This window comes from Mus caroli, chromosome 1, assembly GCF_900094665.2.
Source record: "Mus caroli chromosome 1, CAROLI_EIJ_v1.1, whole genome shotgun sequence".
Lineage (NCBI taxonomy): Eukaryota > Metazoa > Chordata > Mammalia > Rodentia > Muridae > Mus > Mus caroli.
Window position 1 is genome coordinate 9,112,358 of NC_034570.1, and position 17,747 is coordinate 9,130,104.

Consider the following 17,747-nt stretch of genomic DNA (forward strand, 5'->3'; position numbering starts at 1 on the left):
TCTAGCTTCTCCATTGGGAGCCCTGTGATACATCCAATAGCTGACTGTGAACATCCACTCCTGCCAACTCATTTCTTGAGGGTACAGTCAATCAAAAGATGTCAAAAGAGCACAGGCCTTTCTACAGGAAGACTTTTTATGTTTATTTTTAAAATTTATTTTTATGTGTGCAGTACTCATGGAGGCCAGAAGAGGGCGTCTAATCACCAGGAAATGGAGTTACAGGTGCCCATGAGCTGCTTTCTGGGTCCTCTAACTTGACTGTCAACTCTTTTCTGCTTTAGTATCCCAAGTGCTGGGAGTTACTACAGCCCTGGGGTTACAGCACGGCTACCCTTGCCTGGCATAAGATTTATATAAGTTGAGGACAGCATTTAGAGTCTCTTCGAAGGAACATTCCAACCTAACAAGAAACCAAGTGACTTCGGAGAGATAGAGGTGGGGGTGATCTGACAGTAATTTCTGTTACTTTACTGATCTCCAGGCTGCTCTGGCTGGCTGCACAGGTGTCCCCTGTGACCCTTAGTCACCCTGGTCTATGGCTATATCATGTCAGATGCACCTGATCTCAGAATGGTCTTTACTCTAGGTGACTGTGTTGAGAGGCCAGGATGAGTGACATGATGTGAGGAGGGGCCCTGGGCGTGTGCTGTACGCTGGTGCTGGAATGGCATCCCCTGGCCACTCACAAGGCTGCCTACTCTAAAGTTTATCTGCAATGCAAACAGGAGTGTGCGCAGCACTGTAAGGACAGCAGCACGGATTTCCTTTGCTTAGCACTCGCCTGCTTCCTGCCAAGGGGAGGGCGTGCTGGATGTGTGGCCTTCTGGTGTGGCCGACAGAACCTACCAGGCTCTGCTGGTGCAGGACGTCCAGTGTTCTGAAGTGGAAGACATAGGTGTGCTTCCAAAGACGAATACGAGTGTTAGGCAAGGCTTGTTTGAGTCTCAGATAGCCTGTCCATTGAGTTTAATAAGTAAATTACACACACGTAAAATGTCTTCACACACAAACTCCATAGAAACAAGGCTATTGCTGAGAGCAATGTTGTGGCCAGAGTCTTGAAGGCTAAACCCGTGTTCTCATGGGAACATTGGGCAGTACTTGAATCCAGAATTGGTTGATACTTTTTTGTAATACAACTCTTGTGTATTACAAGAATCAGCTGACCCTGGCAACAGGGATGGCATTAAGAACTAACACAGGGAGTCAGAGGAACTAGGAAAAACCAGGTCACTCAGCCTATCTGGGAGGAAAAATGAGAGGAGAGGCTCTCACCTGAGTGGGTACTCCAGGCCTCAGAGTCAGGTTCACATTGGAAACACTGCTGATCTGATTCATGAGCGGCTGGCGATTCTACACACAAACACGGGCATTAGCACTCGTCCGGAAGGGGGAATTTGAGACGGGGTTTTACTATGTAACCCAGGCTGACCTAGAATCCATCCGTATTTTTTTGAGACAGGGTTTCTCTATGTAGCCCTGTCTGTCCTGTGTTTCACTCTGTAGACCAGGTTGGCTTCAAACGCAGAGTTCCTGTCTCTGCCTCCTGAGTACTGAGACTAAAGAGTATGTAGCTATTCTTAGCTCAATACAAATCATCTTTTCCAATTAACAGCCCTCTCCAAAAACTTAACTCTTCTCGATCCCTCAGCCAGCCAGGCCCCGCCCGAGTCCCATGAGAAACTAACCTGCTGTGCTTGGAGGCGGTGCTGAAGCTGAAGTCTCAGTTGGTTTGGCTGGTTCTGCACAATGCCTGTGGGCCTGAGGCCCGGCCGTGGCTGCATACGGAGTGTGGTGTAATTTGGCCGCTGTCCCATGGTGTGAAAGTTTGGATCTTGCATGGGATTATAGCCACCCTGGGCCATTTGTGCCTGAGATGCGTACTGCTGTGGGAAAACGGGGGGCTTCTGCTCCAGCATTATGCTGGACTCCTGGCTTGAGAACTGCTCTGCATCCACAGCTTGGCTCTGAAAAGAAGCCCCAGATAAACACACCGTAAAGCTACTAACACTGTACTGAACACGAGGCCGCGCTCTCCCCTCCTGTAAGTGGTGATTTAGAAACACTGTACCAAGTTTACCAATGTTTTTTTTTAGTCTGCCTCTACCTTTCCTTCTACCCAGTGCCTCTTTGCAACTCCTCGAGGGAAGAAGCAAGGGTTGGGCTGTCTCCCTGCAGCGCTTCCTCCAGGCGAGGCGGTGGGACTCTGCAATGCTCCTTCTTTCTTCCAGTGAGAACCTGGCAGGGCCTTTAGTGAGCAGGCAGCTGCAAGTGTTCCCTCTTTTGACTGAGACACAGCCCCATGTCAGTCATTTTAACCCATGGTCGCCTTAGTCACCATAAGCAATGCTGGGGAAGCAGCCTACAGTCTCCACTCTAGACACCCACAGACTCGGGGACATGAGGCCCACTCCAGGGAGGCTTTCTAGCAAAGACCGCGCGGGCAGGCTGTGGTGCGTACTGTGATGTGGGACCTGAGCGCATCAGTGGGGTGATAAACTTACTGCCTATTACGTTCTGGTGAAGAGAGTTTGATATATGGTCTGACATAGCCCAAGTTGGTCTCTGACTTGCTATGCAGCCCAGGATGGTTTTCAACCATGAGCCTCTGGCCTCCACCTCCCAAGTGCTGGGATTCGAGGTCAGTGTCACAATGCCTGCCTTACACTGTGTACTGTTTATTACGCTGTTCTCTATGGTTAGTGGAATATCTTACATAGTACACTTTGCTATAATTCACTACTACATGCTAGACATATTCAATGTGCTTGTCATTTGATTTTTCAACAGCTGTTGTCCTACCCAAGACCTACAGAGGGAAAGGAATGGAAGGTGGTGTAAGGGCGTGTAGCCGATCCTCCCTGTGCCCTGACCAGCATCTGACAGAGTATCTGCAAGACTAGTTTGTATATGTTTGGTTAATTTAATTGTCTGAAAGATGCATTTTTTTAAACCCCAAGACATGGTCTCATTATGTAGCCCTGCTGTCCTGGAACCCACTACGTAGACTGAGTTAGCCTCAAACTCACAGAGATCTGCCTGTCTCAATGAGTACTGGATTGAAGGCATGTGATACCATGCCCAGCTGATATGTGTCTTACAGAGAGAGCTGCATAAACTCCAGTTGCATCTTGCATTAGCTATATAGTTTTTAAAAAAGTGTGTGCACATGTGAGCGATACACACACACACACAGACACACACACACACACACACACACACACAGACACAGAGGCCGGGGTGTTGGGGGGGAGGAGCCAGCCTGAGCAAGCGCACATGAGTGTGTGAAGCCTGGAGGACTTCTGGGGATGCAGCCCTTTCACTCAGTTTCTGAGACAAGAGGTCTTGTCATTTCTGCTACTGAGCTGAACATGGAAGCTTCTGGCTGATCATCCTATTTCCATGCATAGGGAATCTAGCGCTCTCTCAGGGCGCTGCTCTAGTGTCAATATGAAGATATAATATACCCTTGTCCTTCTCGAAGCCACGGCTACACATCTGAAGGTCTTTAGAAGGGCAAGTCGCAGAAGTAAAATCTCAAGCTGCCGTCAGGTTACTGCTCTGGCAGCCTGCCTTAGTCCTTCCTCCCAGACGGTCTAGGATGATAACGCTGCCTGTGGTCTGTGGTTAGCAGGACAGCTTCAGTATACTGACCTCTCCTCTTGATAATTTAAAAACAACTGTGTATGGTGTATCATCAGCAGGGAGACCACATCTTGTTGAAATCTTTCAGAACTTTACATCTGCCCATATTTAATAGGAAATCTACTTAGGTTATTCCCATATTGATCTATTTAGTTTTTGCTGTTTGAGACAGGCCTCACTTCTGTTTAGAACTCACTGATTACGCTAGACTGGCTGGTGCTGTGGGAATCCTCCTGTTTCCACCTTCATAAATTTACCATTGCTGGGGTAACATGTGTACCACTGAGCCTGGTGGTTTCCTGGGCTCTGGGGATGTTTGTGAGACAAGAACTTTATTTCTATACTGTGTATGCAACTCTGGCTAATCTATAGCACACATGCACACCACATTTCCACTGCTGCCCCTAAGAATGCCGTCTGTAGTTCAGCTTAAATGACACAGTGACTGACCTGAGGAGAGCATTCAAAATGATGTAATACTGGTTTTAATTTTTAAAAAAGTATTTCAATATTTTAGATGCCAAGACAGGTCAACTGCCATAAATTTGAGCCTAGGTTGGGCTGGGATCTCTTTAATTTCTTAAAAATCTAATCTCTTAAAACATAAACCCCCCTCCAAAGTCCTCTTACAGTCACTGAGGAACTCCAAGGACATTTAAGAATGTCACCTGCATAAACTCAAGGATAATCGCAGAAACACTGAACTCTAGCTGAAGCTAAAGGCGAAGCCGATCAGTCACACAGGAAATAGGTACCCCATTTCCTTTCTGGCTTTAAGTCAGGGTGCACTGTGCAACCTCCAGTCATTTCTTTCCATTCTGCTGTTTTCAATATGAACCAACAAGTCTGAACTCCCACCTGTGTCTGCTAAACTCTGGGAATTATGACTGTTTTTAAGGTTCCAGAGTCTTCAATGACTGTCACTATCCTCACAGTGACATGCTGCAGGGCCAGGCAGCCTGGCCTTGGAAGATGCTTGTGACAGAGAGACTGGCACTGGACAGGAAGGAGGACCAGGAGGAGGTTGTTTCAGATGCTGAGGGGACATGGGGTTATGATCACAGCCTCAGGGCATTCTCAAATCAAAGAAAGACAAAGTCTGTTACTTCTTCAAATTAACGAGGGAGCAGAGAGAGAACTAGGCTCACTAGGGTGGTTGACATCCTAAAATTGTTGCTGGCAACACCTACATAAGGGTTGTAGTGTTTGGCGAGCTGCAGTCACACTTAAGATGCTTCTGCTACGTGTGTGTGAAACAGTCCTTTTCTAAGTAGCGGCTGCCTGTCTCAGTGAATAGGCATGGCCGGACTGAGGCCTGCTCACATGGTCTCCCATCCCAGCAGCGAGGACCCAGGCCCCCAGGAAGCAGCAGTGAGCCTGTGGCTGCCCTTTCATTTCAGCAAGCGTGGACAAGAAGCTCTCGGCTTGCTTCTGCCTTTCTGCTGTATCTTGTCTTGTGTGATGGTCCTTCCCCGGTGCTTGCTTCTTGGGCAACAGTTTATGTGAGAGTATGAGAGTAAAGGGGAGGAGTAGGGGAGGCCTGCTGATGGGGAGTGAAAAAGCATCCCAGAGAAGCCTGCAGGAACAGAGACCTTTGGCCTATGCAGTGCTGGGCCGCTGTGATGCTCTGGCCTACCTGGCTGACCAGTTCTGGTATCCCCAGAGCTCTATCAATCTCCTCAAGGCCATCGAAGTTCCGCAAGGCCAAATATAGCTGGTCAAGAAGAGCGCCCTCATCGCTTGGAGACTCTGCGGCAGGATGTGGACACAGCAGGTCATCAGGGGAGCTGCCAAAGGGCTGCCTGTAAAGAGACAAACTTCACCATGGGCTGGTAGAAATGCCAGTTGACTTCAACAAACTCTTCCTCCAGCCAAGCACTGGACAGAATGAAGACTTCTGAAAATATGCACCTGAAAAATCTACTTTAGTGTTAATAAAGGCCAGTTAAACCAGTTATGTTTCTACATCTTCCCATAAAGTACAGGGTTAGCTTAGCTAGGTACCCACATCTGTGCAAAGTCGGAAAGGCACTGCCATAAAAGCTACTTTGATGTGTGTGTGTTCGGGGCTCACCTACCTAAGTTCACAGACCTGCACTGGTCTGTGCGTGTGTATCTGCTGTGTACTGACAGGTGAATGCAGAACGCAGTGACTCATACACAGTCCTTTTCAATGAGACTTTGATGAGCAAAGGAGAGAGCAGCAGACTCACACACTTGAATACAATCTGGGCTTGTGAACTTGGCTGGTCTACTAAGAAACTGTGTATTTATGCAGAACCAGAATTTGCAATCATTTACTAAAACTCCAGAGAAGTTTACCTGTTAGCCCTCATGAGTTAGGTGCCAAGAGAAGGGAATCCCAAACCTTCTAATTGTAACTGCTATAAGGCAATATGTGATCTTGACACTAAACTGCCATTTCTATGGTATCTAACATTATAATTAAGTTACCAGATTAGAGGATCTTCTAGTCACTGCAAACCTGTGAGGGGAAATAATGCCAGCACTTCACCAAAGTCAGTTTTGTGCTGTAGACCTACTATGGAATCCTGTGGAGAACCCAGTTTTACAGAGGAGCTTACTTCTTCTTTGTATTGTGTGTGGTACTGGAATTGAACCCAGGGCTTCCTATGTGCCAGGCGAGACATAGGATGCCCTGGGTTCAAGTCCAGAAAGCTCATTCTTAAACAAGTGGCAATGAATGTATCAAGGGGCAGAGGTGTCTGGGCCTGACCCAGTTCAGTCTGCTGTGTTTTCTTAGGCAGTCTAATGTGTTATTCTGACTTAGAACTGTAACATGGTGTCCTGCTGAGCACCTACCAACAATTAATTTCAAACAGTGAAAGTAGAAGGAATCAATGTGCAGTCTATACTCCCCATCCTATGTTTAAGAGGAAGTCCTTCAGTGAGTGTCCCTGGATGCCTCACCTTACTTGCTGACTGTCTGATGTACAGTGAGCTGCTGGGAGGCCACTGTCAGGCAGGAACATGTAGGGTATGTATCCCTGTGCCACTTTTCCTGCCACTAAGACAGACAAGAGGCTGGTGGAAGAACAGCCTGCCTACACTGCACATGGCCAATATGTGCCATCTACTTCTGTTTTCTCCATAGTCCACACTTCCTAAACCAATCTTCAGAACACAAATGTGATCAGCTCTTTCCTCTCCTGATGGGATTTAGGAACGAAATAGACAATGGAAGAGAAATGGCAATGTGAGGAAGAAAAGCAGACAACCGCATGTCACAGTGGGTGTGAGGGGACAGCCCACAGGAGTACCCAACAACTGGGGCTCGGCAAATTCTGGTAGTCAAAAGTCAATGTCGGTTCTTGATCATGTTCCCTCAGGCCTGGCAAGCTACTGAGACAGTGAAGTTCTGCCTCCGTGCTGGACAGTTTTATGTCAACTTGACACAGTCATCAGAGAGAAGGGACCCTGAACTGAGAAATGCCGCAGTAACAACCAGCTGTTGGCATTCTGTAGAGCATTTTCTTAATGACTGATGTGGGAGGAGGTCCCAGCTCATCGTGGCTGGTGGTCCTGGGTTCTATGTGAAAGCAGGCTGAGCAAGCCACAAGAGAGCAAGCTAGTAAGAGCACCTCTCACAGCCTCTGTGCCACCTTCTGCCTCCAGGCTCCTGTCCTACTTGAATTTGCCTTGACTTTCTTGGGCTATGATGTGGAAGTGTAGGCTGGATAAATCCTTTCCTCCCCAACTTGCTTTTGGTCAGTGTTTATCACAGCAATAATAACCTGAACTAGGATAGGCTCCGTCCAGCAGTGTTAGCAGGTGTCAGCTTCTGTTAAAAGAACTGCAAAACAACTAGACTCCCAGATGCTTCCACGGATAAATAGGCAATGTGAAGTCTAACCACGGCAGACTGTGGAATCTGCATGAGCACAGACTTGCCAATCTTCACCGCATTGAAGCTGGAGAGGCCCAGCCTCATCCTTTCTGAGAATAAATTCTTAACCCTGCAGCAACCCAGTACTTACAAGAGAAAACAGATGCCCAAGTTAGACATGCACACTGAATAATAAAATACTGTTTTGTGTTGTGTTGTTTGTGTTTTTTCTGAGACAGGGTCTCACTATGCAGCCCAGTTGCATGTTTCAGTAGCTCCTCTAGCAGAGTCTTGGAGGAAGCCCCTGGGCACTACAGCCTAGTGCACAGGACTCACTATGTAGCTTTGAAGTTAGAGATCCATCTGACTCTGCTTCCCAACATGTATGCATGCGTGCGCATGCACACACACACACACACACACACATACACACAGAGGATGACAATGTGTGGATGAAATAGAGAAAAGGTCTGACATACTGTCATAATTCAACAAAGAACTGAAAACACATAAGGGCAGTGTGTAAACAAAGTGGCAAGAGTCTTCTAGACACACCCATTCACAATGATTTACTACAGCCCAGTGTGCAGCACACACCTGTGATCCCGGCTCTCAGGAGGCGCACGCAGAAGGACTGCAAGGTTGCTTTTGGTTTTCAGGTTTTTTTTTTTTTTTGCGACAGGGTTTCTCTGTGTAGCCCCGGCTGTCCTAAGTGCTGGGAGATCTCTCTCTCTCTCTCTCTCTCTCTCTCTCTCCCCCCCTCCCTCCCCCTCTCCCCCACCACCTCTGTGCCTACTGCTTACGCTAGAGTGGCTGGCCCCTGGCCCATGACCCTTGCAGATCCTCTTGCCTCTGTCTCTGCAGTGCTTAGGTTACAATGTGGGCCACTATCACTGGCTTTTCAATATGTTCTGGACCTGAACTCAGGTTTTCATGTTACTGAAGCAAGCACTTGATCAACTGTGTTACCTTCCTAGCTCCAATTGCAATACATTATTTCTTCCTTCAAGCCCTCCATATACCTCTCCCAGCTCAGCTCAAATTCAGAGCTTCCTTTTTCATTTGTTGCTGTTACAGGCACATATGTGTATATGTGTGTGTGTGTGTGTGTGTGTATAAGTATGACCTGCTTAGCCTATGTACATGTGCATGTGTTCAGGGCTGACAACTTGGTATTGATAACCAATTGGTGTGTTCTTCTCTGAGGAGGACTGTTTCTCCCTCCCAGCATTCCTTAGTGGCCCGCAGTTCTTGTGTAGGACTGAGGCCTTGTGGGCATTCCTCCATCCACTTTGGAGTGTTTATTGTTATCCTTGTCATGTGGTGAGACTTCATGGGTGCAGCTTTCAGATGTCACTAGTCTCTCCATGGCCATCTGGATATTATATCCTGCCCATCCCTTCCTTCACAATGTTCCCTGAGCCTTAGGTATGGGTGTGTTTTACAGATGTATCATTGAAATAGGGCTCTACAACCATCATTTTGATTGTTTGTGATTTCTTTTTTTCTTTTTCCTTTAGAGACAGGGTTTCTCTGTATAGCTCTGGCTGTCCTGGAACTCACTCTGTAGACCAGGCTGGCCTTGAACTCAGAAATCCACCTGCCTCTGCCTCCCAATTGCTGGGACTAAAGGCGTGCGCCACCATGCCTGGCTGTGATTTTTTTCTTACAATGGTCTCTGTTGCAAAGAAGTTTTTTCGACGAGGGAGGAGGACTTACCTAGCTGGACCCTGGACCCCCCCCCTTTTATTTTTTGTAAACTGTGGTAAAATAAACACAATTCAAACTAAGACCATTCCCTGTTACCCTACACGTACCATGTAACCCTTGATGGAACAGGGTGCTGTGTGGCCGGCCATGTGCACTAGGCTCCTATGCCTGTGCACTTCCCCCAAGACTCTGAAACCTCTGTCAGCCTTGCTGGACGAGCTACTGATTCCTCCCCTCACAGCATCTATACTGCACACTGCTGCATAATAGTGATTAGCAGTACAAACATATCATTTTCCCAACTAAGCTGCCGGTGTTTAAAGGTGTGCTCAGATCATGCCGAGTTCTGCACCTTCCTTTCACGCTGAGCCTAGCAGATGACTCGGTCTGAAGAAAGGAGAACTGGGCAGGTATCATCCATTCCGGAGGGATTCACCCAGCGTACATTTGCAACAACTCTGGGAGCCAGGAGCCATGAGCTAATGCTCTTCTAACTCTCCGGGTGCAGACCTACCTGTTCTGGCTGGCAAATGATGCCTGGTCTATAGGCAGGATGCTCTCAGGCCACGGGGCAGTTTGGTTTGGAGGGGCCTGCTGTTGGTTATATTGAGGTCCTCCCATGTTCATCTCTAACTCAGAAGGGCCTGAAAGAGGGAGAAAAAAAAGAGAAGAAAGACCTAAATTTTTTGAATCTTATAATTTAGAAAGCACAGGTTTACTGTGTAATAGCAAATAAAATTGTTGGTTGATAGAAAATGCAAAGGTGGATGCAGCTCTGTTGTAAGGTACAAATGCAAGCGATGAACACAAGGTTAATACCACCCAACTTAGGGCACGTCTAAGTCAGTAATGACAGCAGGATATCTGGTTTCTTACTTAAAGCTTTTGTTTGTATGGATAATATTGAAAATGCTAACTCATTTAAAAAAATCATAAACATGCACATGTGAGTTAGCAGAACCTCCAACTCCCTTCTTCCCTGCATCCCACAGCCCAAAATTTCTGCCATACTCTACCAGGTGCCTGCAGAAGACTGGAATGAAGAGGAGAACCATGTATCTGCAATATGGTGCAAACATGTAAGGCTGCACAGACAAGCTGCAAGGCACCAGGGAGCAGATCACCCGCACCAGTACTTTCCCAAGCCTTAGCTCTCCCACAGGACACACACTCAGATACACAGCTTTCTCTTTTTGTGGCTCTAATGCACATGAGCTTTCTAATTGTTTTATTTTATTATCCATTGACTGGACATCCACAACAGGCAATGTTGTGTTCGGCAAATTCTGCTTTATTGACTGCTTTACCACTAGAGAAATTCAGCTACATACTAAATCTTACAGAACTGTACTATGAGTTCCAAACCATCAGCAAGATGGGGAATAAATTAAATATTTATGTAAGACCTCTTACTGTCACTTTTATAAACATCTTACTCATGTCTCAGCTTAATTTTCCACCTACTACCATGAGTATATATGTAGAAATGTAATTATAAATGTCACTCTCAGAAATACTGAGTCAAAACACACACAGCACTTTAATACCTATAGAAGAAACCTGATTGAGAGCTCTGGCAAGAGGCCTGCTCTTCTGTGAAAACACTCTTGCATTCTCCTGGGAATGAGTTAGCACTTCCTGTGCGATATCTAACAAGAAAGTTTACAAACACAGACTTTTCAGAATTGAGCTGATGTTTAAGATTTAAGTCCTATGTCTATGGTTACAAGAATGATATCAAGTAGGAGTTGTATAGGCAGCTGATCTCTTTTCCCCTTGAGACAGGGCCTTGTTTAGTTCAGCCAGGCCTCAGACTTGCTAAGGAGCTGAGGATGCTGAACTCTTGCCTGGATCTCCCAAGGGTCAGGATTCTAAGTGTGTACATTAATATGTAGTAACAAGTTTCCTGATGATTCATTCATCATACATACAACTCATGACTTCAGGTGCAGCATCCTGTAGGTGTCAATGTGTTCGAGTGTACCACTACCACATCAACTCGGGCACTTTCACTTACCTGAAGAGGAAGCCCTTGTCTCAGGACTCACTTCCTGCCTCCTTCCAGGCCTTCAGCTTTAGGCAGCTATGATGAAGGTTTTATGGAGTGTACACAAAAAATTCATTTCAGTGACATGTGAACTGCCTCCAGATAGAATGCCAGAGATGCTCGGGTGCTGTGTTATGTTCTTGAGTGGTCGCACTATCAATGAGGCTGAGGGAGATGCTGACTTCACAGCCTGGCTGAGGGCCTTAGCAGTACAGGATGACCATACAGAGGCTGTACAACCAAACTATGTCTTTGCCTTTAAACTACCATATACATGCATATATATGTGACATTTTATATATATGGCATTTATAATGTGACATTTTAATGTATTTTGCTTCCAAATTAAAATTAGGTAATCAGTCTATGATTTAACAGGGTTTTAGCAAATGCCATTGAGGACTGCATGTCCTGAAGGACCACGGGGTAAAGGGCATCAGGGAAGGAGCCTTACCTATGTTCATGACCTGAGACTGAAGCATCTGTCTTTGGCCAGGCTGGCTGTTGGCTCGCATGGGGATGCTGGCTGTTGGGTTCCGAATCATGCCTCCTTGGACTGGCCGGTTCATGGCACCAGTGGTAGCAGCACAAGTGACTCTCACAGCTGGACTCTGTGGTGCCCATTCCCCAGAAGGCATGCTGGGCCGGGAAGTGCTGTTGCCAATCATTCCTGCATCCAAGACAGAGGAAACTGAGAGATGCAGACATTGAAAACAGCATACGCACGCATGCCAGACCTACCTACAAGACTCAGACCATGACTGTAACCTGCAGTTGGCTCAACAGCAAACACTCCCCCGGGGCAGATGTGGGCCCTTGGCTAAGAGCTAAGAGTTGGTGATTACTACAGTTTTCACAGCATGCATCTGCTCAGAAGAGCTGTTAAAACTGTTCCCATATGTACTTATTAGAACAGGCACTGCGGCAAGTGGATAACCCCAACTTCCTTCCTCAGGAAGTGAATCACATTAGCTGATGTATACGTCAGAGCTCTACTTTCCAAAAGGGAGGTGAGGTGAGGTAAGGTGAGGAGGAACAAGGTAAGAACTGATAATCAATCTCAAAAGTCTCGACCCCAGTCAGAGACTATCCTGCAAAGCCTTTTCGAGAGAGAGCTGAGCATCCTCCCATCCTTTCAGTGGGTCAGCGCCTGCTACGCTTCTGGAGCATGCAGACATGTTCACTGGGTGGCCATCACGTGAGGCTGCGCCACCTCAGGCACACGTCTGCATGGACAGGATACTTCAGCAACAACTTCCATCAAAAAAAAAAATTTAGTAAATTTCAAAATTTACCAAGGGTAGCCTCTAAGGCCTCAGGAAGTTAAAGACTTTCCTGACACAGTGCCTGAGCTAAGGGTCCCACCCTCCTGAAGCACTGCATTCCTGACCACGCCCATGTAGAATGGGCTAGCAGAGGTGTGAGAAAAATCTTCTACACTTGGCATCTGATCACATGGACCAATGAGAACTCAACATCACCAGGCAGGATTCAGGGTCTGTTCTATTAGTGTCCAGGCTCTGGGTGACGGCAGTGACCAAACACTGCCTAAGACATACTGAAGGAGAAGCCTCAGAAATATCTCTTTGCTCTGAAACGTGATACAGGGGATATAAAGATTTGCTTTCAAATTCATGGCTTGCTTTCGGTTACTTTATTTCGGTTAAGCAACTTTGGTATAATGAACACGTGGATAGAACACGGGTGTCTCCTCACGCGTGAATGAGGGATGTGCCGAGATGCTAAAAGGTGGAGGGTGATTAGTTAGGGTTAAAAACTGCAATACTAAGACATATTTAAAATCATTTATATTTTATCTATAAATGGATAAGTGGAATGGCATTTTAGTTTCAAAATAATCTATTTAAATAGCATAATAAGATGAGAGTAGGAGGGTGAAGTTACCTGTAACTCAACAGTATCAGTGCAGCAAAAATGGACACTGTTCCTTATGGTGCTGGTCTCTATACCATGTGATCCTGACAGCCTGGGCACTACTAGGTTCTGGGACATGCAGAGGCCATCCCCGTGGTCCTAAGGTCCTATACAAGACTTCAACAGCGTAGATCATTGTATTCACTGATAGGGAGCTACTCTTAGTCATTCATCAGCTACTTTTCTCTAAAGAATTTCACATCACCAATATATCTATGAGTCATGCTTTTATTTAAGAGTAATGGAGTGAATACGGCACTGTTTTCAGGGATCTGTAATTTAATGAGGGAGTCCGTATGTATGTGTAATTAAGCAGGGGTGAGTATCTGTTGGATGAATAAACTGATACAGTATAGCTCATGCTTCCCATAAATTCGCTCTGAGCAATCAGAAATGAAGCATCCGTCACTTCCCCTTGAACAGTGCTCTGATCTTCAGTGAACTAAAACGGTAATGTATAGGGTGCCCACGTCTCTAATATATCACTGAGACAAGGAAAGAAAGCTATAGCCAGCTCTTCCTAAGGAAGCCAGCACTCTCCTAGACCCATAACAAATGCCATTCCACGGCCCACACTGTTGTGAGTTCATTCTGAATTCTATGCAGCTGTGGCAGGAAGATGCACCACTTAGGAAATATGGAGGAGGACCCTGGAAAACTGTATCAGGTCAAGCTCCAGCTAGATCACAGGCAACTTCTCCAATCTCTAGGAAGCCGCCTGAGAGCCACACACATTGGTGTGACTTCAAACCAGTGTGCCTATTTAATTGTGCCCTGACTTGAAGCTGTTAAAATGCATTAATGTTAAGAAACCAGAACACAAATGCCAATAAAACAAAAGACAACAAAGTCTGTGGCTCAAGTGGTCCTCCAGCAGCAGCCCTACATGGCTGAACGTACAGTGGAAATGTGGAAGCACAGGCAAAAAGCTCCTCACTTTTACTTCATTTTTATTTTTTTCCTAAGTGGAAAAAGGATCTAGAATTGTGGAAGAATGGTAGAATTCTAAACTCCCATTCCAAAACCATCAATGTGTTTTTGGAGGTATCAGTAGATACCTATGGCTAACCAGCACCAGTTATGGTACAGACACCCATCCGTTTATTTTGCATATATTCTTCCAAGGTCAGACCAGCAGTTGGGAGGGAAGTGCAGTAAGGCTGGACAAGAAGACTGAGATCAGGAACCTCCTCAAAGCAGCAGCTGAGGAATGACTTGGTCAGCTTGATGGAGTGGCTTCCCAAGGCCACCCTCACAGGGGATCCGTACCGTTTCTAACAAGCCCATGGTCAAGTTCTACCATTTTGATGTGGACGAACACATTGTTAAATTACACAACCCGCCAGTAAGCAGCAGTACTGCTGAGCCCTTACCTGTGCTATTGTTCCCTAAGTTTCCTTGGCTTCCTAGCATCCCTTGGTTACCCATCATTCCTGGCTGAGGTATCACTGAGTAGGGGCTACTGTTTCTGATTGGTGGGAAAGGTCCAGCACCAGTTGGGCTTTGCAAAGTGATGTCAAGTGGTAAGTTCTGGTTTGGCAATAACCTGCCCAGTTGCCCTGGTCGTGGGTTATTAAAAGCTAAGGAAAGAACAAATGAAAAATTGAAGGTTAATAAAGGACAATGAAAAGGAATATTAACAGTAAGTAGTGTTTAGGGTAAATGTAGCATGACAAAGATGCACATCTTTGGTAACTCTCTCCATGAAAGACAACTACAGAAAACATATGCAGCACCCTGAATGGTATTATATAACTCTCAATGGCCTTGCAAAAAGGGAATGTAAAAAAAAGTACCACGTTTTCTCTCCAGGAATTGTAGCATTGAAAAGTTTTTGCTAACTAAACCATTATCGTACGTTAATATGATAGTGTTCATGTTTTACTATTCACACGCTGGTGGGTAGTCTTTTTCTGTTTCTCATTTTTTTGTTTCTTTGGTATGCCCTTGTCTGCTTCAGGAGTTCTTATTTTTTCAGGAACGAGCCTATAAACATCTCTTGCATACAGCAGCAGCAGCCTACACACATGTGGGTTGGATGTTAGAACATTATCTCTTCACTGGGCTCAAGGTTTAGAATAAGTAGAAGTAGATACGTCCACTAGAAGTTAAAACTGTTGAGTGCATACTGTGCCACCTGAGACAATTCTCCATTGTAGCCTGTGAACAGCAGTAGGGCTTTAACTCCGGGCACTATTTAGATGTGAAATGGTTTTGATGGTTGGTTCACAAGAATTGACTGTGTACTGAGCAGTAATCTAGTGCCAAGTAGATGACCTGTAATTTTATAACAATGTTATTAAAACACTCAAATGCTATACACTAACTTACAGGGCTAATTTATTAGTCATATCAAGACTTTACTTTCTTTTAGTTTTATAAACATAGACTGCACTGGCAGTTAGAAGAAAGAAGACTTTTCAAAAACCTATGGTAGAGAAAAACCATTCAGAAAAACCAGGCTGGGAACAGACATTGCTCGCCTCTCCTAGGCCTGCCTTCCTACGGCTCAGCTCACCATTTCAGGGTCCCTGGGGGCTCCCGAGCGAGCGTAGCTGCGAGCCCCCACCGTGTTCTTTGCTCCATTCTGGGTTAAAAAGTACTAGCTTACCTCAGTCTCTCATTCTTTTTTTTTTTTTGAGACATGCGCCACCATGCGGGCTGGTCTCTCATTCTTTAGCTTTGTGATTTGCCCAGGTCAAACAAAACTTCATCTTACTTTCCTTTACCCCTTCCCAGAATGGTCAGGGACCATGCAAGGAAGGACATAGTTTCTAAAGGTAGTTATCTCTGATTTGCCTGAGGTTTGCTGAAAGTCTGAAAAAGACTTGAGGACACTGGTAGGCATGGGCAGTGGTGCTCTACTGAGGTGGAGATGGTACTTTTGTTTACCAGCACTGAAGACTTGTCTTTCTGTAAACTAAAACTGTTCACACAAAACTGAACACAATATATTCTATCAGAGTGAATGGCATAAGGCATTTGACTGTGAGCACCCTTTTTGTGAACAATTAAAACTTTTTGAGACAGGGCCTCACTATGTAGCTCAGGTTGCCCTTGAACTCTCACCATCCTCCTGCCTCAGCCTCATGTCTGGGATTACAAGCATGCAGTAACCATGCCTGGTTTGAATTTTCCTCTCCAAAGGAAACGATGGCAGTAAGCTGCCGGACAGACCAGGACTCTGGCAGCCTTGAGTTGGTCTCTGATGGGGTTAGAGCGCATACTCACTGCTCTGTGACATGCGCAGTGCTGCCTTCTGGGCTCCGGCAGGTGGGACGGGACTGCTGTCAGCTGTGAGTTGCATGAGGTCATTGATGATGGCTTGCTTGTCAACTGACCCAGTAGGAGCTCCTGGCCTTGTGTCTGGGAAAAGCTGTGGTAACTGACTGTTCTGCAAATCATCCAAAATCTCTTCCAAGTTGTCCAGCTCACTGCCAGGCTGCAGTCAACAAACAGAAGTATACATCCAGGTCCATGCTGCAAGAGGGGACCCCAACCCTGGCCATTGGCGACTACAGACCCAACCATCACACAGGGCATCCTAGCCAAGTTAAAAAAAAAAAAAGCAGGTATGTGCAAATGTAAGGCCTAATAATGGGGCAACCATCTCTCATAACTGAATCCACCGAGGACCATGACTCCCTCCCTTAGAAACCAGGCATGGCCGATTTAAAAAGGAAGCTGTTTCCCACCTTGCAACTCACTAGCAGTTTATGTAGTTCCTTTATTTTATGTGAACCACCCATTAATTATGAAAGATTATATCCAAGTACTTATAATTGGACCATGACTTACAGTTTGGATTTCATTTTTTTTCTTAAGAAATAATAACAATAAAGCTGGTGTAAAATATGGTACAAATAACCATGGCTATTTCCCTTGTGTGTATGAGTTGGCTGTAAAATAAGCTTCAAATATTCATGGACTAGCTAAGTCTTGCTTTTTCAACTTGAAATGTGCCTTTTGCTTGCTTTTATTTTAGGTTTGAATGTCAGTAGCTTTCTTATTAACCAGTTTAGATGACCTAACTAGCTCCCCCACCCCCTCTTTGTTTTTTGAGACAGGTTTCTGTCCTGGAACTTGATCTGCAGACCAGGCTGGCCTTGAAGTCAGAGTTTCACGTGCCTCTGCCTCTGCCTCCCGAGTGCTGGGATTAAAGGCGTGCGTGTGCCGCCACCAGCTGATGCCAAGCATAGCGTGTATTAACTTGATTTCATATGAGCCAGTTTCTTCAAATCATGTCTTGAATTCAATTCCAATTACCAATACTGATTAATAACCTAAGTATGACCACTATTTTATATTGCCTACTTTTTTTTTTTTTTTTGTCTAAGAGCTAGAATGACTTCACTGGCATTCTTTTGGGTATAACCTATCAGGGTGCTAGCATTTAAGATCATAGATTTCAATTACACAGGAAAGTGGTCAAACAAGTGTGATCATGCCTGAATCCCAGCACTTGAGGCTAAAGCCAGCCTGAGCTCCAGTGAGCCATAGGCTATTCTGGGCTAGAGGGAGATGGTTTCAAAACTGAACAAAAGTATCTGAGTCCACGTG

General features: G+C 45.7%; 1 protein-coding gene across 3 annotated transcripts in view; it reads right to left on the bottom strand.

The window, feature by feature from the left end:
• Positions 1–17,747, bottom strand: part of Ncoa2 (nuclear receptor coactivator 2) — a 228,504-nt gene that overhangs the window by 12,263 nt on the left and 198,494 nt on the right. For 2 of the 3 annotated variants that reach the window (XM_029476884.1, XM_021170377.2), the window contains exons 12-17: positions 16,419–16,629; positions 11,707–11,922; positions 9,720–9,849; positions 5,285–5,450; positions 1,692–1,970; positions 1,279–1,356 (exon numbers count right to left, since the gene is read on the bottom strand). In XM_029476884.1, the coding sequence (XP_029332744.1) occupies positions 1,279–1,356; positions 1,692–1,970; positions 5,285–5,450; positions 9,720–9,849; positions 11,707–11,922; positions 16,419–16,629 (1,080 nt within the window). Of the gene's footprint in view, positions 1–1,278; positions 1,357–1,691; positions 1,971–5,284; positions 5,451–9,719; positions 9,850–11,706; positions 11,923–14,560; positions 14,768–16,418; positions 16,630–17,747 lie in introns of all 3 variants that reach the window. The other variant, XM_021170361.1, reaches the window with a different exon arrangement.